This window comes from Girardinichthys multiradiatus, chromosome 13 (genome assembly GCF_021462225.1).
Source record: "Girardinichthys multiradiatus isolate DD_20200921_A chromosome 13, DD_fGirMul_XY1, whole genome shotgun sequence".
Taxonomy (NCBI): domain Eukaryota; kingdom Metazoa; phylum Chordata; class Actinopteri; order Cyprinodontiformes; family Goodeidae; genus Girardinichthys; species Girardinichthys multiradiatus.
Genome location: NC_061806.1, coordinates 27159294 through 27176697, shown reverse-complemented (window position 1 = coordinate 27176697; position 17404 = coordinate 27159294). Strand labels below are relative to the sequence as shown.

General features: G+C 38.9%; 1 protein-coding gene across 1 annotated transcript in view; it reads left to right on the top strand.

The window, feature by feature from the left end:
• Positions 1–13720: 13720 nt before the first annotated feature.
• The window catches only part of csmd3b (CUB and Sushi multiple domains 3b), a 642003-nt gene continuing 638319 nt past the window's right edge, over positions 13721–17404 (top strand). The window contains exons 1-3 of the mRNA XM_047383297.1: positions 13721–13846; positions 15715–15991; positions 16090–16953. Coding sequence (XP_047239253.1) covers positions 16704–16953 — 250 coding nt within the window. The 5' untranslated portion in view covers positions 13721–13846; positions 15715–15991; positions 16090–16703. The remainder of the gene's footprint in view (positions 13847–15714; positions 15992–16089; positions 16954–17404) is intronic.

Genomic DNA, 17404 nt, shown 5'->3' with positions numbered 1-17404 from the left:
TAATGTCCTAAGCCTTTTGCCAGATGCCCAGAACGCATGAACTGGATAACAAAAGTAGCTTGACCCCCTCAACTTGTGGACAGCTTTTTTAGCGTAGTAAATGAAAGCACCATTTGAAAATTGCTTTTGTACTTGCTCGGGTTATCTTTTGTCTGATATTAAAATTTGTTTTATCTGTAACATGTAAATTACAAAAAACAGAAGAAATCTGTAGGGGGGCAAATTTCTTACAGTGTATTATGTATCCATATTATGTATACATGGCAATTACCAAAAAAGAAAAATAATTATAATTTTTTTTAAATATATATTTGCATAATGTCCAACTGATTTCAATTGGTTCTGATTATTTTCTTTTGGATAGAATAATTTGTTCAATTTAAACGTTTGCCTCAAGAAGTTACAGTGAAAATTGTTTTGATACAATAAACTGAATGCATCTTCCTTCTCTCCCCTCATAATTGTCTCTGTGACCTTATTGTTCACTTCATTAAACTGAAAGCCATGAATTCAACAACTATCATCCTGAATACACAAAATCACCCAGTTTACATGCTTACATATACACACTCACGCACACACATACACGCGCAAGCTCTTTTTATTCATCTGGTGTGGCAGGTGACAGCTTCTCAGTTAGTGGTGGATTTATGACCCAAAAATACCTTGCCTGTGTGAGTGTATGTTGCTGAGGCTGTGTTTTATGTCCTGCTTTGAGTGTGCAGAGAGGAAAAGGGTAGTGGTAAAGAGAGAATGAGATGTAGATAAATAACCATTTGAGGAGATTCCTCCTTTCCTGCAGGTGCTTTGTGAGATGGAAAGAGTGAAGTAGAAACAAAGAGACAAAATCAAAGAGGCAGAGGCTGCAATACTTAGATTCAGTCCATCTCACACAAAATGGCTGCACACCACAATCTATCAAGTCTTTATTAGAAATTACACACAAAACACCTACACACATGCACACAGTGGAGTGTAGTAGATTGCATCCAAATCACTACTATCAGAAAGTAATGGGAACTGGTGACTGGAGGCAACGTCCACTTTGCCCCTTAAAAACGAGATGGTACATCAGCAGTGAACTTAAATGTGAAATGGAAAATAGGCTTATTCACAGGGCAGTATAAATAGAAAAAGACCAATGCAAGGGCATAACGACAGTCGAGAGAACAAAAGGAAAATAAAACAAAATAAATAACCTTTCATATGATGATCTCTACAACAACAGCTCAAAACCTGTATCCAGCACAGAAACCTGATGCATGCACCTGACTAAGGTCTGTGAGAGAAAAAGCTCGCTCAGGATTAAATCTTTCAGGGTCCTTGAATACAACCAGTGATCAGCAGGATCCTGACCTTCCCTTAATGCTTGAAAATGCTCAGCACTCACTTGGTTATCAGCAAAAAGGCTTCAGAGCCTTTGTAAGTCAGGTTAATTGACTGATATAAGAGAATTATAAAATACATTTTAAAATCATCATCAGCTTATAAAATGCACACCAGAACAGACCCGTTAGGCAGACCATAATCACTATGTATATATATATATAACAAAGTCAGTACTTTTAAGTAGCAATCTCTGAGCTTCGCAGAAAATTTGCAGACAGAACTCAAATGCTGTGTGCAAGCAAGGCAGCCTATAGACCTAAACCAGTTACACCAATTCTGTTGTGAGAAGCTTGTGGAACGATACCCGCAATCTTTCACCCAAGTCATACAGTTTCAAGGCAATTCTAACAAATACTAAGAAGATGTGGATAATGGTTTGAATTTGAAAAAGAAATTAAAAAGGCCTTCAAAAGATTCTTATTATTCTGCCATTTAGCAGATGAAAAAAATGGTAATCCTAACTGACCTAAAACAGGAAAGGTTTAGTCTGATTTAATGTCAGTGTGCAAAATGTTTCTCTTTTTTTATGCAGTAAATGTCTTGTGTCTCAACGTGCAAGTGGAAACTGTAGGTTGGATTCACGGATGACATCAAACCCAATTTGAATTGCATTTTGGTTTCTGCCTTGATTACGTTCACATCAGTAATTGGTGCTCTCTACTTGTGATGAGATAACCCACAATGCCAGTATGCAGCATGTTGGCACCCGGCCTGAGACCACTGTTAAAAGGAAAACAATGTATTCCTCCAAGTTGTAAAATTACTATGAGCCCCTGCACATCCTGCAGGACAATGTGCTCTGCCAGGGTGCAAAAAAACATGGTAAAGATCCCAGGAGGTTTATCCTGTCTGGTCTCCAATCTCCCTAGAGTGTGATCAGCAGACAGCAAGGAGCACAGGAACAAGTGTATTCCACAGAAGCTCCAGCCCTCGGTACCCAGAGGAGTTTCTGTCAGTGTCCTGGTGTCAGGCACCGCGAGACAGTAAGAGAGGACTTTTCTCTAGAACTTTATGCTTTTGCGGATTTGGGAGACTCAAAATATGAAGCTACAAATTTTAGGTATGTGACTAAGTATGCAATGGATTTGGCAGTAGATCAGAAGGTTAAGCAAGAGGTTGTAGTAATTGTTTGATCTCTACTTTCTTTAGTCTACATGTTACGAAAGAAACTAAAGCGATTATTCGCTTGAATATAATGTTTACTTGGAAGACAGATTAAATAAAAGAGTACCCTACATTTCAGTATACAAGTTTAATTATTTTTCTGTGTAAACACTGCACAATAGGATTGCTTTAAAGAAGCGAAATCCATCAAGCTTTTCACAGAAGAACACTTGCATTAGCACACTAGTTTATGCCTTTAAATATTCATGTTTTACAATTCTCAAAGTAAATGTCAAAATGAAAATGTTGTAAACCAGCTGAATGCGCCGTGTAACATTTTGTTTTGACATACAAGGTTCCTGCTTCTCATGTTGTAGCTCTGACAACAGTGCGCATATTCTTTTTAATCAGAGGGATCCATATCTGTCATTATAACAACCACGGGTGATGCTGTTGACCATGTGTGAAACTAATCAGAGCTTAAACCTGCTGCATGCATGTTGGTATTTGTGGGTGTGCCTGCTTTCAAACAGCCACTGGGCACCTTGTTGTAAAGTCAGTAATCATCCCTCATCTAGTCTGCGGCCCTCTATTCACAGAGACACATGCACGCATTGACACAGTCTGTGTCTTACCACACATTCGCCCACACACACCCCATGAAGTAAATTGCTTTTACACACTTAGCTGATGATGAACAAATATTGCATATTGAACGTAAGTGTATTTATGTGTACGTATGTTGCAAAATAGGAATCATTCGATTGGGTCTGTGGCAGCCGCCCTTGTGCCCTCCAGCACAACAAAGCATTATTGGAAATCTCGTTAATCAGTTACCTCATTAGTGCATTGAGGATCCATGTTCCACCATAACCTGAAAAAAAAAGTGTTATCTGTCATCCCTCCTATGCAAGATTTGTAGCAAATAGGATTGAAATATTCCACAGCTGACTTCTCACCATCATGGTTTAAGGATAAAACTCTTGAAACTTTCTTTTAGAGTATAACTGTTACATTTAAAATGATCCATGAGCTATATGAAACGCTTCAGTGATAAACCTTTACAACAGCGAAAGGCAGCAAAACGTTTAGTTTGCTTTTGATTATTTTTTTTGTCATGTGCATAAATTATGACAAGCAATAGAAAGATGTCAAACCCTCTAACTTAAATTTCTATTTTTGATTTTATTTTGGATGGGCATGCAGATATGTGATTAAAAAGTATTACATGGTAAGAAATCATGTGATGTTTTATGTTCCAGAGTAATCTGCTGAAGAAAGTCAGATGAAAAAAATACCCAGTAAGTAATTAGCTGTTTCAAAAGAAATGTTCACAAATCAATCTCTAATCTTTTTATAAGAAAGTGATTTGATTACATGTACACACAAAACAATTTAATTGTTTTGCTGAGGCAAGGGTCAGCATGCCTACACCTTAACAGTTACTCTTACCCCCTTTAGCTGAAATAACTTAAGCAATCTTCTAGTCTCTAACACCAGTCTGATGAAAGTTTAAACCGCTCCTGACTTCCTGCTTTTAAGATTTATGTGGGGTTTGATGGATCTAAAGCCTGTTTCAAGTGACCTCTTAGCATTTCAATTATATCAAGATCTTGGTTTTGACCAAGACTTACCATTTCCTAATGCTTGGTCAGTGCTTGGTGGATTTACTGGTATGTTTTGGGTCACTGTTGTGTTGCAGGGTGCAGTTGTGCTACCTCATTTTTTAATAAGTGGTCTCACATTTTCCTTCTGATACTCTGTAGAGTTAATGGTTTATTCTATGATGGTGAGCTGACCAGCCCCTGCTCTTTTAAACATCCGCAGACTATGACACTTCGAGCTCTATGCTTCACAGTTGGTAATGGATTCTTTTTCTGGAATGCTGTATTTGTCAGGTGCGGTGTAACGGAGGACCCTGAAAGGCAGATGGAATGGCCGCATGACGGTAGGTGAATAAACTGATTTAATAAATGAAACCTACTTCAGCAGGTGGTGGCAAAAACAGACATGGGCAGGCAGGCAAGACAGGCTTGGCATAAACTTGACATAAGTCGAAACAACAACAGAGTGAAGTGATCTATAATTTCCACGAGGAATGAATAGAACAGAGGTGTATATATGGAGCAAGAACCAGGTGAAACGAAGAGACTGAATGCTAGGTGCAGGTGAACCGAATAACGCTAATTGACAGACAGGAGAGAACAAAACGTGGCTGGAACAAAACAGAGACTCTTGAATACAAACTTAAACACAACTAGTAAACCATGAAACTAAAGCATAACCAGATCCTAACTTGACAAAACATGAACAAGAAGACAAAACTAAAGCATGACCAGGAAAATAATAAAAGCATAATTCAAAACTTCTCAAGAATAATAATAAAAAGAACCCAAAAACACCTACAAATCATGACAGTATTTGGTTTGCACCAAGCATGTCCCCTTTTCTAGTACCCAAATAAGTCAGTCTTAGATTAATCTATTCCAATTAAACAATTCCAAAAGAGATAAGCCCCTAAGAGCAGCAAAAGACAGGTAGACCCGGTTCCGGAAGGCCACAGCAGTCCCAGACAGTCAGACATAAAGCATCACCCCAGGACAGCCATATGCCCAGCACAGAAGTAGGTTTACAACAAGGCACAGGAGCAGCACCCTCCAGGTAAAAGAGGCACAGAGCGAGACATAGGGCACTGAACCCCCTGATACAGCCACATCACCACTCTCAGTTGCACAGAACAAGCCTGGGAATCGGTCCCCCGTGTAGCCTATGGCCCACACCAACATCTGTAGCTGGGGTGTATGAGACCCCACTGCTTGCAGACAGTAAAGTCTATCCCAACCTAACCCCAAAGCCCCATCTCTGGTACATCAAAATTGAGATGCAAATTAAGCAGAAGGGGGGCACTGCCCCAATGCCCACAGCGCCCATAGTCCCTATTCTGGCCTACAAATGGCTCAACATCCCTTGGCCACCAAGCCCCAACCACAACAGGTTCCTGTCTACCCGCCAGATCAGGGATGCCAAGGAGGCGCCCCCACCTGGCACACAGGCATCCACACCACCGGATCAGTGGATCTTTCAACAGGATAACTCAAAACATATGATCAGATGAACACAGAAGTGGTCTGCCAGACAAAAAAAAAATCTATTGTGGCCATCTAAGTCTCAAAATGTGAATCCTCTTAAAAATGTGATTGGAGAGCTAAAGGGAAAAGAGCACAATGATCTGTAATATTACACAAAAGTCTGGTTCATTGGGAGCAAAATATGAAGTTACAGGCATTTTGCATACTACTGTTTAATTCGTGAGCAAAATCTCGCCAAATATTTGAGAAGATGTATGCGGCTTTAGGTTTCATTCCAATTATGATTATCATAGCATTCAGCCACATACTGCAGAGCTCTTCACATTTTGGCCCTTTTGGTCATGCTATTTGTTTTCAGCATATTTTAGCGTTACAGCAACTGCAGCACGTAAAATTTGCATGCTGAAATAAGACAAAAGTACAAAAGTCAAACAATTATAAACAGTCTTAGATTTGCCTCTGATATAAAACTAAAACAGAGCCTCACAACTGTATCCATACTTCTTGAACTTTTCAGGCTTTTGTCTTGTAACCACAAACTTCTACTTATTTATTTGGTATTCTATGTCACAGTCCAACAAAATGTAGTTATATAGTGAAAGTTAAATGCATGTTTTTCAAATTGTAAGTCTTAAAAGAGTGATGTGCATTTATATTCAGTCCCTGTCACCCTGATCTGGCATTTATGGAAGAGTGGTTAGACAAAGATTATAAGAAATGCTTTTTACAGTTTGCCACCAGCCATATAGGGGACATGGTAAATGTGGAAAATAATACTCTAGTTAGATGAAACAAAAATGTTACTTCTTGGCCTGCACGCAAAACAGTGTATGGGGTAAAATAACACTCCACAGCACTCTGAATACACCATCTACATGATGGAACAACTAAGTGTCAGCATCATACTGTGAGAATGTCTTCAGCAGTGATAGGGAAGCAGATCATTGTTGATTGGGATGGATGGATGGACGGACGGACGGACGGACGGACGGACGGACGGACGGACGGATGGATGGATGGATGGATGGACGGACAGACGGATGGATGGACAGATGGACGGATGGACGGATGGATGGTTGGATGGATGGATGGATGGATGGATGGATGGATGGATGGATGGATGGATGGATGGATGGATGGATGGATGGAGCTGAGTACATGTACAGGGCAATGTTGAGAAAAATAGTTTAAGGCTGCAAAAGACTGGAGCTTTCTAGCAGGACAATGACTCCAAACAAAAATGCCACAGCTTCATCGGAATAATTTAAGTAAATGAATATTCATGTTAGAATGGGCCGGTCAAAGTCCAGACCAATCAAAAATCTGTGGCCAAACTGATGTTGACTGGTCCACTGCATCTAATCTGACTGAGGTTGAGCCAAAAGTAAAATGGGAAAAAAAAGTTATTCCATAAATGTGCAAAAAAACAGTACGGACACACCGTAAAAGATATGCAGCTGTAATTACAGCAAAAGGTGGTTTACAAAGCAGATTCATGGGAGGCATGAATACAAATGCATGTCACATTTTTAACATTTTGATTAGTAAAAAAGTTTGAAAACCATGCATCATCTTCCTTCTACTTAACAATAATGCTCCACGTTGTTCTGTCACATAAAAGCTCCAATAAAATACACAGAGGCATGTGGTTGTAACATCACTAAATGTGATAATTTAATCAGTATGTAGGCTTCAGCAAGGCACTGCACACAACTGAGAAAGTTTGACCATGTCCACCACCTGTACTTGAGTGACTCATTAAGCTTTTTTACGTGGATTTGTTTACGTGTAAAGAATGAAGGATAATTTAGTCAAGTCAAACACAATACTAAATATAATATCTGCAAACTGGTCATCAGGATGCTTGCAACATTCTGTTTGGCCAAACCACAATTACCCCAAAAGTGGATAATAAATGGATGAGAAATTGCAGATTGATTTAAGCTGTTGACAGCCATTTGCTTCAGGTCCAGACAAACTGGGAGAGTCATCTCCAGTCATCAAAAACAAACCTTTTGCTATGTTCGGAAGAATTGCAACTTAATGGAGACAATCTTTTGGAAAAAAAAGTGTTAATGGGAGACCTAATTTGAACCACTATTAAATTTGTGTAGGTAGATCCACCAAAAATAAATCACTGTACACTGAGAAGTTCAGTTCTGTCAGCCACATTAAGCTGAACTAGACACTTCTACCTATGTGCCGTATATAAGCTAGATCAAATCGAACATAGCACAGAGTGAGTAAAGTATGTAATGTGATTTTTTTACGTTCCAGGGTTTCTAGGACAAGATGGAATATATTACATCTGCCGGTTGAGTATGTCTACTTTTTTGGGGCAACTGCAATGAACCATTGAGAAAAGTGAATTACTCATGTGAGACTCTCTAACATATTCTCTCCCTTTCCTTAGTCTTCCTAACTCTTTATCAAGGATTCTTTAACTGCAATATTTTACATCTTGGAACTCCCAGTTTTCCACACCACCTCTATCTCACCTTTGTCTTTGTCTCCCTCTCCCCTTTCTTGTTGTTCATTTGGTTTTCCTCTTTGTGTCCCTGCATTTCTCCTGGGTCCCTTTCTTTCTTCTTTCCCTCCTGATTCCATGCTCCAGACTTCCATATAACCATCTGCCTTCTCTTTCTCCTCCTGCTCTCAACTCTTGCTCTTTCTCTTCTTTTCTCTCTGGACATGAACCTCACACGCTGCTTATTGATTTCTAGAAACAGCACAAACGTACAACTGAACACGGTCTGGGAAATTTGCAAACAGCTGGTTTGTGGCACAAAAAAGTTATGTTAATGCATATGCACAATGCAGATTACTCATAGAGTGTTGCAAAAATACAGATTGTGTCACATTTAGACGGGTCCAAAGTTATTAAAACCACTTTCGTGTTGGAGAGAAAACAAATGAGGCAAAGGGAGAAGAAAAGTGCCTGTAGATGGCAGAAGAGTGCTTTAAGGGTGCATGAAAAGGCTTTCACAAACACATAAACATGTTATATGCAGGCACACAATTACTGCCACTCACATGACTTCCTATTAACACTTTTACACATACATTTTTTACAGCTTCCCTGCCAAGGATATTCCTCTGCCTGTGCAAAAATTCCCCGCAAGGATTCCAGAAAGCCACATTCATTGCTTCAAACACATTAAACATTAAAAAGCCTGAAGATATCACTGAAGCTGCACTCAGATTCAAAATGAATGATCTGGGAATCAAAAGCAAGGGTAATTTTATTATTTCTGATATGACTAAAGGGAAATGCAGCTGTCTGAAAAACATGAGATTCCAAAATGAGATTTGCATATTTTCTGTGGGGCTGCTTTGTGATGAGTCCTGTTCAAAAACTCCATGACATCTCATATTTTTCTCAAACATAATATTGAATATTGTGCTTTTTCATGTGTGTGTGCTTTATGTGAATCAGTATTTCGATGTGGCTGCACGGTGGTGCAGTTGGTAGCACTGTTGCCTTGCATCAAGAAGGTCCTTGATTTGATTCCTGTCCGGGGGTCTTTCTGCAAGGAGTTTGCATGTTCTCCCCATGCATGTGTGGGTTCTCACCGGGTACTCCGGGTTCCTCCCACAGTCCAAAGACATGCCTGTTAGGTTAATTGGCCTTTCTAAATTGCCCTTAGGTGTATGAATGAGTGTGTGCATGGTTGTTTGTGTGTTGCCCTGTGATGGACTGACGACCTGTCCAGGGTGTACCCTGCCTCTCGCCTATAGACTGCTGGAGATAGGCACCAGCTTCCCCACGACCCACTATGGAATAAGCAGTAGAAAATGACTGACTGAGTATTTTAATGTGATTTGGCAAATAGTTAGTTTTATTGTGACAGGACATAAAGCTGAGCATTCATGCAATTCTTGTGCAGATGGTTGGTTATGATTCTGCATGTCCATGCTTAAACTCCAAAAGATAAATATGCATCTCAAATAAATTAAAATATATGTATTTTTTCAGTTTTTAAATTCAAAACATGACACTTGTATATTACATAGCTTTGTTACATACCAATTGAGAGACATCAAGCCCCTTGTTTCGATGATTATGGCTTATAGTTGAGGAAACACCAAAATTGAGTTTTTCAGAAAATTTAGGACCAATTTATAATGCCCTGTGATGGACTGACGACCTGTCCAGGGTGTACCCCGCCTCCCGCCTATAGACTGCTGGAGATAGGCACCAGTTCCCCGCGACTCACTATGGAAGAAGCGGTATAGAAAATGACTGACTGACTGACTGACCAATTTATAATACATAAAAGGTATGCCACATAGCTAATAATGGAAGACTGCTGACTTGGCAGTTGTCTGACAGGTAGCCACTGACACCCTCCACAAGGAGGTTAAGCCACAGCAGGTTATTGCAAAAGAAACTGGCTGTTCAGAATGCTGTATTAAAGAATATGCATGTAAAGTCGAGTGGAAGAAAAAACGGTGGTCCAAACAGAAAAAAAGATGCACAAGCTAACCACAGGCTTGAGAGGATTGTAAAGAAAAGCCCAAGCATGACAAGCTGTCGAGCTTTATGGAGAGGCTGATTTCATTTTCAAGCAGGACACCTGCACATGCCCATGTTGCCAAAAGACTAATACCTGGTTCAAGGACTATGATATCACTTATGCTATCACTGTGCATCGCTGCCCAGCAGACTCACAAGGCCTAAGACATTTAGAAAATCTATGGGGTTTTGTCAAGAGGAAGATTAAAAAAACACCTCAACATTACAGGAGGCTGAAACACCTCTATGCCATCTTGCATTGATTCCAAAATTCATGCAAAACGAACCCCAACCAAGAAAGTTTTGTAAACACAGTCATTTGGGCTTTTGTTAGCTGCAAACCATAACAAGAACATTAACAAAATAAATGCTTGAAATAGATCACTCTCTGTGTAATCAACCTTTGTGATATATAAGTTTTATGTTTTGATTTGAATTACTGAAATATACAGATCATGATCTCATTTATCGGGCTGCCCTTGTATCTCTCTGAGTACAAGTTTCAGACATTGAGACTCAACAGTCACCTGCTTAAGATTAATCTGCTGACATAAACATATGTTTTGATGATATTCTAGTTTTTGACAATATTGCACCTGGATATTTGCAGGACTAATCTTTTATCAGACTTGGATGAAGGATATGAGTATTCTCAGTGATGTAGCAGTTGGTTAATTCTAAGTCATAGAAAAAGAATTCACAATGTGACTCAAATCCCCGCTCCATTTGAACTAGACAGTTCAAAGAAACCAGCAATTAACCAGCAGCACTCTTGGCTCAAGCGGCCTCAGAATCAAGGACTGAACATTATCTCAACTCTGAACAAGGCCTGTTCATAACCTTGGAGGGGAAAACCGCATGCCATGAAGCAGGAAATGAATAAACTCAGATTGAATGAGATGCTGTTGCTTCTTTTAAATGGTAAATAAAACGAGATCTATATGGAGGGAAAAATACAAACCCAGAAAGAACACTCATTGGTGGAAATCTGCTTCTGAAAGGTCCAGCGTCAGATTTGATATATTACTGTGCAGGCATTTCTGTCTCTACTCATTGAAGTGGTGTTATATTTTAATACAGCTTTCTTTTTTACTTGCTCTTTCTTTAATGAGTTGAGAAAGGACGTCTCGCGTACTAAACACATCTTGCCATGAAATTGTCAGCTGGAAAAGTGGCTGATGCAGCGTACTTAAGTGGTGTGATGTAAACCTTTCTTACCTTGTTTCAAATGATATTTGCGGAATATAATTCATTTATTATCAAGCTAAGGAGAGCATTTTGCTCATTTGTTGCCATATACTTTATAAATTTGTGTTCTTGAACTCCATTATAGAGCAATAATTAATTGCCTTAGTATATCTAAAATCTAAAATAAACAGAAACAACCAGTTTACTTCAATTAATAAAAAGGTTAGCATTTTAAACAGGTTAATGTGAAAGCATTTTAAGCAGGAAGCAAAAGTAAGCACAGCAGTAAACTTGTAATCGCTTTTTCTTTTTCTGGAAATTTAGTAAAGAAATATGATTCAAGAATATTTCAGCACAAAAACCAAAAATATAACAATGAAAGACATTAGGTGCACAATAGCTGTTTAAACTGCTTATATAGTTGGCACTTGATGGACTTTGGAAGAGGTTACAGCTGGGTAAGCATAAGACTATATATATATACAGTATATTTATATATATATATATATTTATATATATATATATATATATAGATGCATTGGCTTCATGGTCAAACAAGTCTGATGAAAGACAATCACATTGTTGCAGAATGTGAAGTTTATAGTTTGGCACAATAAGAGCTGGAACAAAGGAGTATTGCAGGATTTGGTTGTGATTATCAAATTTACATTTGGCCCGAAGTTGGTGTTGCAGTCATTATTTGTTTTTGATTTTGAAGACATGGCACATCCCCGAGGGTGGCACTGCCTGGTATGTGCCCTTAATACATGACAGGAAAAAAAAGGTTCCTGTCAGTTGAACCCCAAACAAGTTTTTTATTTTTGTCCTGTCAATGTGGATTGAGCATCCCTCTGCCTATGTTGTGCAAAGCTAAGTAAAGCATTTTTGTTTTTAATTAAAAAAAATAGTAACATAACATACATATAAGAAATCAGATTTGTTGCCATTCACCTAATGCAATGTAATGCAAGAACTGCCTTTGGTAACTACATATGACCTAATCTGCATTAGCCACGTTGTTACACCCTTGCTAACAATAAATTATTTGCATGTATTTCTTTGGAAGTCATTTCTCAGTATTTAACTTTAGAAAGCAATAACAGACTTCAATGAAATGAAATATTTAAATAAATTGTAGTAAAATTCGAAGTAAGAACTTTTTTCAATTGCAAAATAAGTTTATTTTTATATTTACAAATACATGATAAATTATGTTTTCTTGGATAACAGTGGTGTCTGCCAACTAAAGGTTACCCACTTTGCAATTGTTTGGTGAACAGACAAAGAAACCCATTTCTTCTTCTCTCTAATCAACTTGAAAATCTAATTGAAAATTGAAACGTGAGACGATGTCAAATGACGTCTAAATGCAGTTGAAGGTTGCTTCCAGTTGATGAAATAGGCTAACCACATTTGGCTTTCAATGTCTATGTTTAAGCTAAATTTGTATGGGGCCAATTGGCTAAGGTCAGAATTCAACAAATGTTTGAGCTAAATAAAGATGGACTGGCCAACCCAAGTTTCTACAAGAAAGAATGCAATGAACATGTTTTATTATACTTTGAGAAATGCATGTTTGCTTCCTATCAGAGGCATACTTCTTGGTTGAGAAAAAACAATTTTAAATCTAAATCAATTAGGCGTATGAATGATTTGGACTTAAGCTTAAACTTACGGACTTTAACTTAATGGTTTCAGAAATTGCCGAAATATTTTGCTTAAATATATAATAAATGCTTCCACATGATTGGACCAACTCTGTGTCATCAACCACAAAAAATGAAATAATCCTACACTGTTATAGGTTTCATATAACGCAAATGGAACAAGGAGTGATGACCTTATTATGGGTTAAACTCGATGATACAACAGCAGCGAATTTAGCTTAAATAGTTGGGCTAGTCCTTTCGTCTGCTCATCACCTGCCTTTATGTTTCTATCATCATACAAAAGTTTACAGACACATATTGTGGTGTTCACGCTTGTGTCAGTATAAGGTGTTTTGAATGCCAAAAAAGCATTGAAAATGCTTGGCTTAAAACAAAATGAAAAAAAAACTGAAAAAAAACCAAACATAAAAAGGGCATTTTGGGGAAATGTATGGGGCTGTGATAAGTTCGCTTTTTTTGCTTTTTCTTTCACATGGGATTTAAACATGGTCATGAATCGACTGTGTTAGGCGTTTTAGTTTTGAGTCTCCTTCTCTGTTTCTCTGCACTTTCTTTTTCATGTTCTTTAGTTGCTGTTATTTTAGTTCATCTCAATTATTTACTCATTTCTTGGATTCCTGTACATTAGGAGTTATGTTAGATTTATTCCAGTGTTTCTGTGTTCCTACTCATCTGGGTTCATTAGCTTCCCTCCTTCAGTAGCTCTGTTTTCACCCTACCAGCTGCTCCACATTTTGTCTGATTAGCTCTTCTAGTTCATTTGTCATTTCTCCACCCTGCCTCTACATTTAAACTCCCTGGTTGTCATTGCTCGCCACTGGATCCTACTGTTTGCCTGTCTGTTCCATCCCCATCTCATTGCCCTTGTTCTGTATCCTGTTTTTATCTCTGTAAGTAATTTCAGTTCTATTCCTAAATACTTCTAAGCACCATGTGGCTCCCATGTTGTTGTCTGCACATTGGTCCTACAAAACACCACCCCATTAAGACAAACATTGGTTGTTGCTATTACAAATTTTGTGTGATATTAAGATTAGAAAATTTGGCATGGGTTGTTAATTATTTAGAGAGGTGATATCAAAAAGGGGTAAGGAATATTTATTACTTTTTTATTTTACCTATTCCTTTTAAAGCTGTGTCCTTATGCCTGATAAATTTTGTTCTTTTGTTTTTTTTGGGTTTTTTTTCTTTGATTTATGTTTAAAACAAATCGATAAGCTAAACTATAATTATTTCTTTGTGTGTTTTCACATGTAAATGTTTCATAAATCTTAAGCTCTGTATCTGGAATCTCTATCAAGTTTACAATAATCCAGGTGAGGATCAACAGTTTACATATTTCTGATTAAAAGCTAAAGGATCAAATTCAGACAAGCTTCCATTAAAAATATCAAAACATCCACTCAATTTAGCACCAGATCAGATACCAACTTCATTTTCATAAGCCAGCTCTGTGTATTACAGTGTTTTCGTACAGGACTAACTCTGTGCACAACACAGATGGATGCCCAATCCACATTGTTGGACATGCAAATAAGAAATGGAAACCTCCTTTGGGGCACAACCCTTCTTGTACGGAGTCTATATGCTGCCCCAAGGCTGTACAGTCCTGTGCTGTGAGCCATTTTACCTCAATATGACTTATGGAATAATTTAAAAGTATTTAAAAGCAGTAATATAACAGCCTGACCTCCACCCCAACCCAAGCAGGTTGAATGTAAATACATTTGTTTTTCATTTACTTTGGATTCTATACTTCCATTTCATTGCTACGTACTGACATGGCATAATTACTGCAACTTTTGAGAAAGAGCAAATATGAAGATCAATCCTGGGAAAACAACAAATTCCTTAAACCTGAAGCATCAATTCAATTTAATTTTAATAATCAAATAATTTTAATTAGGTTAATATAAGTTACAATATTAGTTACCCTAAGCAGTTATCACTGTTAAAAAAAACAAACAAAACAAAAATAAAAACGTTTTAGAATGACCAATTTGGCTGTCTGTGAATATTTTTGGCTGTTGAAAATGAAAGCCCTACCTTTCTGTCTTATTTATCAAATGCTGTAGAACTATTTTCAACACATTTGGCAACCAAGGAGCATGATGACTACCAAGTGCAGGATGCCCACCTGAACAGATAGCCCAGCTAAATGGAGACATCAGATTATTCTACCAGAATTTGTTTATGAAGAGCATAACAGCAAAATATGACAATTACAGCTCAAATGCTCAAAATCTACTATTAGATTAAGATGACATTTATTTTTATATTTTAAACATCATTATTAAAATTATAATGCTCATTATCTTATATTTAATTTATCATTTATTAATTTAATCAATTAATAAGTAATTTTCAGCAATTAGATAATGCTATAAATTCTTTGCATAAAATGTATTTTTTTTTTTTTAATTAATACCTTGACAGTGATTTATTTGCCACCAACACGGGCTCATGCCCAAGGGCCTAAATCCACGTAAATCCGCCCTTGCATAGCACCGAAATTAAACCACTAGTTTCCTTAATTGGTCCAGTTCAAGTGGTTGACTTTTGTCCGTGTTTCAGAAACTGATTTAGTCAGATTTGCACCAAAGTTGGATCTTTGACGAGCACAACGATACTCATCTTTTAAAGCTGCCAAACGAACACTAATAATACCCCATTCTTATGTTATTGCATTAACCATAAAGCATGCACACAACCTTAATTTGCAAAAGGTAATTTTCGAACTAATATTTCCGACCCATAGACCACGTGAATAGATGCGGGACCGGGGAGCTTACAGTACGAGGAGTTCTTGAAGGCAGCATCTCTGTATAGCGGCGGGCAGAGGAAAGAGACGCACTAAGCTGCTTCACCAGGAGAGATCAGCGATCCGAGCAGAGGAAAAGGATGCGCCTCTCCTCTGGTTTCTGACAAGAACCTGGATTTAAAAAATGATTTATTTGACGGGTTGACTCTGCAGAGATAACTAAAAAAGGACTGTTTCGACGCAAAGAGGAAGCCTCACATTTCTGCCTTCTCTGGTAAGGATATGCCAAAAGGAGTGACTTGTGATGATGCTTATTTCACAAGAAGTCAGTGGAATGAGATTCGTGAGAATAACGAATTTTTCTTCTTTCAGGGGGTAAAGATGAAGACTTTTCCCCGCTACAGTTTGTGAGAGGAGAGGGAAGGGGCGAAAAGGGAAAAAACAGAAGGTCTCACAGACGCATGAGTCAAGTGGCGGAGGAGGCAGAAGAGGATTTACCGGTCAGAAAAGAAAAGAACAAGCATTTCTAACGATTTTGACACACCGTAGTGGTAAAGAATCCAGAGTAGAGTCGAGGAGATTTTTGTTTTACTTGTTATTATTTTTTTTTATAATAGACAGGACATTACAGAACGACACAGATGATAATTTTCAGAATGAAGATGGGACACTGTCTGGGGAAAGTGTGAATTTGAAGCTCCCCGTCACTTTTTTGTGTGGCTATGGAACTGAAGAGAGCACACATATACTGACGATAACCATCAAGAGCGCAGGTTGGAGCGACAACCTGTGCGCCCGTCCCTTCTGCCCGCTCTGCGTCTCTGCTCCCCCACTCTCTCTCTCTCTGTGGATGTTCACTGAATTCATTTTTCGGATGTGAGGGATTTATCTAGTCTACGTTAGAAGGAGGAGGCAAAGAAAAACGCTCCTCGCTCTCTCTGCCCCTCTCTCTCTGCCCCCCCTCCGTTTTCTGGATGTGAAGCAGCATGCGGCCCGGTGAGAGCTTAGAGGGCTCGCGCTCGGATCGCGGAAGATGTATTGGTGCAAATAATCTCGCTAACAGCGGCACGGAACGCTGTCTCGCGCTCCCCTCGTCGAGGAGGAGGATGGTGATGAAGAAGAGGGCGACGGCGAAGAAGAGAGGGATGAACATGAGGATGACAGACGGAGGAATGACGGCGATGCGCTATTTTCTCTGGACTCTTGTACTGTACTCGCTCTCTTCGCGTGCGCAAGGTAAGGAGGAGGAGAAGGAAGATGCGACACCCCCTCACACACACCAACACACGAGCTTTCCATACATGTATGTGCGCGTGCTTTGCTCACTCGGTGACGTGAATATCCGTCCCACTCACGCGCCCAATTATACTTTTTTAGCTTGGGAGACAGAAAGATGCTCCTACTTCTGCTTCTTCTTCTTTTTCTCCGCGTGTGTGTGTGTGTGTGTGTGTGCGTGTGTGTGTGTGTGTGTGCGCGTGTGTGTGTGTGTGACGGTGTCTGCGCGTGTGTGTGTGTGTGTGTGACGGTGTCTGCGTGCGCGCAGGGATGTCTGCGTGAATGTGTGTGCGGTGTGATGCGGGGAAACAGAAAGTGGCTCACAGGGAGGATGAGAAGAAGCGGCAACAGCCTCTTTCCTCCCCTTTCCTCGTTTTCTCCTCTTTCTTTCTTTTTCTCACTCACTCTCTTT